This window comes from Boleophthalmus pectinirostris, unplaced genomic scaffold (genome assembly GCF_026225935.1).
Source record: "Boleophthalmus pectinirostris isolate CB_2022bp ecotype Guang Dong unplaced genomic scaffold, ASM2622593v1 HiC_scaffold_11, whole genome shotgun sequence".
NCBI lineage: Eukaryota > Metazoa > Chordata > Actinopteri > Gobiiformes > Gobiidae > Boleophthalmus > Boleophthalmus pectinirostris.
Genome location: NW_026570994.1, coordinates 24486512 through 24491511, shown reverse-complemented (window position 1 = coordinate 24491511; position 5000 = coordinate 24486512). Strand labels below are relative to the sequence as shown.

Genomic DNA, 5000 nt, shown 5'->3' with positions numbered 1-5000 from the left:
TCTAGTCCTGGTTGGTCCTGGTTCTGGTTCTAGTCCTGGTTGTCTGGTTCTAGTCCTGGTTGTGGTTCTAGTCCTGGTTCTAGTCCTGGTTCTGGTTCTGTTTGTGTTTCAGAGGACCTTCTGACAGCTGTAAATGTGGAGCAGAGTTCTGGGCGAGAACGTTCGGTTCTGAAGGACACGAGAAGAAACCTGTTCAACCCACGAAGCTTCGGCCTCGGAGAGAGCGGTCAGTACTACAAATACTGCAAATACTACTGCAAATACTACAAATACTACTGCAAATACTACACATACTACTGCAAATACTACTACAATACTACTGCAAATACTACAAATACTACAAGTACTACTGCAAATACTACAAATACTACAAGTACTACTGCAAATACTAAATACTAAAATTACTACAAATACTCAAAATACTACAAATACTACAAGTACTACTGCAAATACTACACATACTACTGCAAATACTACAAATACTACAAGTACTACTGCAAATACTACACATACTACTGCAAATACTACAAATACTACAAGTACTACTGCAAATACTACACATACTACTGCAAATACTACAAATACTACAAGTACTACTGCAAATACTACAAATACTACAAGTACTACTGCAAATACTACACATACTACTGCAAATACTACAAATACTACAAGTACTACTGCAAATACTACAAATACTACAAGTACTACTGCAAATACTACACATACTACTGCAAATACTACAAGTACTACAAATACTACTGCAAATACTACAAATACTACAAATACTACTGCAAATACCACTGTAAATACTACAAATACTACAACTGTGTGTTGTGCGTTCAGAGTGCGGACGGCGCCCTCTGTTTGAGTCTCAGGGGGTGAAGGATCAGAAGGAGGAGGAGCTTGTGGCTTCGTACATCGGCGGACGCATCGTGGGCGGGATCGACGCCGAGGTCGCCTCAGCGCCATGGTAACCAAAATGTTCCGTAATATACAACAGTGGAGAAGATCAGTTTAACACACAAACCTGCACATTTAGCACGAGTTCTTCTCTCAATTTGAAAACACTCTGTTCCACCTCATGATGTCATGATGTGGTGATACAGGAAGTGCTCCACTGTGTTTTTAAACTCCACACACCTTCACTAGAATCATCTGGATCATTTCAGTCCTGGTTTGACTGAAATTTCAGTTCACCATTTCAGTTCAGATCTCGACTGAACTAAAGAGAAAAGGAGCCGAGAACTTCATGACATCACAAGGTGGAGCAGAGTGTTTGGAGTTTTGGAGATGTAACAGACTCAGAATAAAGATTTACTCAAACCAACAACTCCAGCTCTGAGTTCAGGAACAGAACAGAACAGAAGAACATCAAGAACAGAAGAACAGAACAGAAGAACATCAGAACAGAAGAACAGAACAGAAGAACAGAACAGAAGAACATCAGAACAGAAGAACAGAAGAACAGAACAGAACAGAAGAACAGAACAGAAGAACATCAGAACAGAAGAACAGAACAGAAGAACAGAACAGAAGAACAGAACAGAAGAACATCAGAACAGAAGAACAGAACAGAAAACAGAAGAACATCAGAACAGAAGAACAGAACAGAAGAACATCAGAACATGGGTTAAACTCCATGATGTTGTTCTGGCCCCTCCCCTTCAGACAGGTCACAGGTGTGTCACAGGTGTGTCACAGTGTGTGTCACAGGTGTGTGTTTACAGGTGTGTGTCACAGGTGTGTCACAGGTGTGTCACAGGTGTGTCACAGGTGTGTGTGTGTCACAGGTGTGTTACAGGTGTGTGTACAGGTGTGTGTCACAGGTGTGTCACATGTGTGTCACAGGTGTGTGTTACAGGTGTGTGTCACAGGTGTGTGTGTGTCACAGGTGTGTTACAGGTGTGTCACAGGTGTGTCACAGGTGTGTTACAGGTGTGTGTCACAGGTGTGTCACAGGTGTGTGTCACAGGTGTGTCACAGGTGTGTTACAGGTGTGTCACAGGTGTGTCACAGGTGTGTCACAGGTGTGTCACAGTGTGTTACAGGTGTGTGTCACAGGTGTCACAGGTGTGTTTTGGCTCCGCCCACAGGCAGGTGATGCTGTATAAGCGCAGTCCTCAGGAGCTGCTGTGTGGGGCGAGTCTCATCAGTGACCAGTGGATCCTGACGGCTGCTCACTGCATCCTGTACCCGCCCTGGAACAAGAACTTCACCATCAACGACCTGCTCGTCAGGCTGGGCAAGCACAACCGCGCCAAGTGAGACCGGGACCGAGACCGGGACTATAACCAGACCAGAGACCAGAACCAAACTAGGACCAGACCAGAACTAAAGCAGGACTAAACCTGAGACCAGACCAGGACCAAACCTGATCTAAACCAGGACTAAACTAGAACTAAACCAGTTCTAAGCCCAGTCTAACCTCTGTCTAACCTCTGTCTAACCCCGGTCTAACCCAGGTCTAAACCTAGTCTGACCCAGGTCTAAACCGAGTCTAAATCCGGTCTAAACCCTGTTCCAGGTTCGAGCGCGGCGTGGAGCGGATCGTTGCCATCGACAACATCATCGTTCATCCCAAATACAACTGGAAAGAAAATCTGAACCGAGACATCGCCCTGCTCCACATGAAGAGACCCATCACCTTCTCCGACAACATCCACCCCGTGTGTCTGCCCAGCAAGGCCGTGGCCCGCGCGTGAGTAAGACCAGGACCAGGACCGAGACCAAGACCAAGACCAGGACCAAGACCAGAGACCAGGACCAGGACAAGACCAGAGACCAGGACCAGGACCAGGACCAAGACCAGGACCAAGACCAAGGACCAAGACCAGACCAGACCAGGACCAAGAGGACCAAGACCAGGACCAAAGACCAGGACCAGGACCAGACCAGGACCAGGACCAGGACCAAGACCAGGACCAAGACCGACCAAAGACCAGACCAGGAAGACCAAGACCAAGACCAAGACCAGGACCAGACCAGACCAGACCAGGACCAAGACCAGGACCAAGACCAGACCAAGACCAGGACCAGACCAGGACCAGGACCAGGACCAGGGACCAGGACCAAGACCAGACCAAGACCAGACCAGGACCAGAAGACCAAGACCAAGACCAGACCCAAGACCAGACCAAGACCAGGGACCAAGACCAGACCACCAGACCAGGACCAGGACCAAGAACCAGGACCAGACCAGGACCAGGACCAGACCCAGAGGACCAGGACCAAGACCAGGACAAGACCAAGACCAGGACCAAGACCAGGACCAGACCAACCAGGACCAAGACCAAGACCAAGACCAAGACCAGGACCAAGACCAGGACCAAGACCAGGACCAAGGACCCAAGACCAGGACCAGGACCAAGACCAGGACCAAGACCAGACCAAGACCAGGACCAAGACCAGGACCAAGGACCAGACCAGACCAAGACCAGACCAAGACAGGACCAGACCAGACCAGACCAAGACCAGACCAGACCGGACCAAGACCAGGACCAAGACCAGAGACCAGGACCAGGACCAGGACCAAGACCAGGACCAAGGACCAGGACCAAGACCAGACCAGGACCAAACCAGGACCAAGACCAGGACCAGACAGACCAGGACCAGGACCAGGACCAAGGACCAGACCAAGACCAAGACCAGGACCAAGGACCAAGACCAAGACCAGGACCAAGACCAGACCAGACCAAGACCGGACCAGACCAGGACCACCAGGACCAAGACCAGACCACCAGGGACCAGACCAAGACGCAGGACCAAGACCAAGACCAGACCCAAGACCAGGACCAACCAACCAACCCACCCAGATGTTGTGTGTGTGTGTGTGTGTGTGTGTGGTGTGTGTGGTGTGTGTGTGTGTGTGTGTCCAGTGACTGTGTGTGATGTGTGTGTGTGGTGTGGTGTGTGTGTGTGTGTGTTGTGTGTGTGTGTGTGTGGTGTGTGTTGTGTGTGTGTGTGTGTGTGTGTGTGTGTGTGGTGTGTGTGTGTGTGTGTGTGTGTGTGTGTGTGTGTGTGTGTGTGTGTGTGTGGGTGTGTGTGGGTGTTGTGTGGGGGTGTGTGTGGGTTGTGTGTGTTGTGTGTGTTGTGGTGGTTGGTGGTGTGTGTGTGTGTGTGTGTGTGTGTGGGTTGTGTGTGTGTTGTGTGTTGTGAGGTGTGTGTGGGTGTGTGTTGTGGGTGTGTGGGGTGGTGGTGTTGGTGTGTGTGTGGTGTGGGTGTGTGGGTGTGGTGGTGTGGTGTGGGGTGGTGGTGGTGTGTGTGGGTGTTGGTGTGGGTGTGTGGTGTGTGTGGTTGCTGGTGTGTGTGGCGTGTGGTGTGTGTGTTGTGGTGTGTGTTGTGGTGTGTGGTGTGGTGTGTGTTGGTTGTGTGTGTGGTGTTGTGGGTGTGGTTGTGGGTGTGGGTTTTGTGGGTGTGTGTGGTGTGTGTGGGTGTGTGTGTGTGTGTGTGTGTGTGTGTGTGTGTGTTGTGTGTGTGTTGTTGGCTGTGTGTGTGTTGTGTAATGTGTGGGTGGGTGTGTGTGTGTGTGTTGCGTCCTCTCTCTGTTTCTGTCTGTCAGACTCCTCACTCTGACCTTGAAAAACCTCTGACCCTGCTCCACATCATCCTGGAGTCTGGACTCACCTTTTGGTCCCAAATCAAGATCTGTCTTCCTCGTGTCCTCTCCCTCTTCCTCACGTGTCCTCCTCTTCCTCACGTGTCTCCTCCTCTTCCTCACGTGTCTCCTCCTCTTCCTCACGTGTCTCCTCCTCTTCCTCACGTGTCTCCTCCTCTTCCTCAGGTGTCTCCTCCTCTTCCTCACGTGTCTCCTCCTCTTCCTCACTCTTCCTCACGTGTTCTCACTCTTCCCTCAGTGTTCTCCTCCTCTTCCTCAGTGTTCTCCTCCTCTTCCTCACGTGTCTCCTCCTCTTCCTCACGTGTCTCCTCCTCTTCCTCACGTTGTCTCTCCCTTTCCTCACGTGTCTCCTCCTCTTCCTCACTGTTCTCCTCCTCTTCCTCAC

General features: G+C 50.3%; 1 protein-coding gene across 1 annotated transcript in view; it reads left to right on the top strand.

The window, feature by feature from the left end:
• The window catches only part of f2 (coagulation factor II (thrombin)), a 22588-nt gene that overhangs the window by 15244 nt on the left and 2344 nt on the right, over positions 1–5000 (top strand). Inside the window, exons 9-12 of the mRNA XM_055166326.1 lie at positions 113–226; positions 844–970; positions 2094–2261; positions 2525–2698. Of these exons, the coding sequence (XP_055022301.1) occupies positions 113–226; positions 844–970; positions 2094–2261; positions 2525–2698 (583 nt within the window). The remainder of the gene's footprint in view (positions 1–112; positions 227–843; positions 971–2093; positions 2262–2524; positions 2699–5000) is intronic.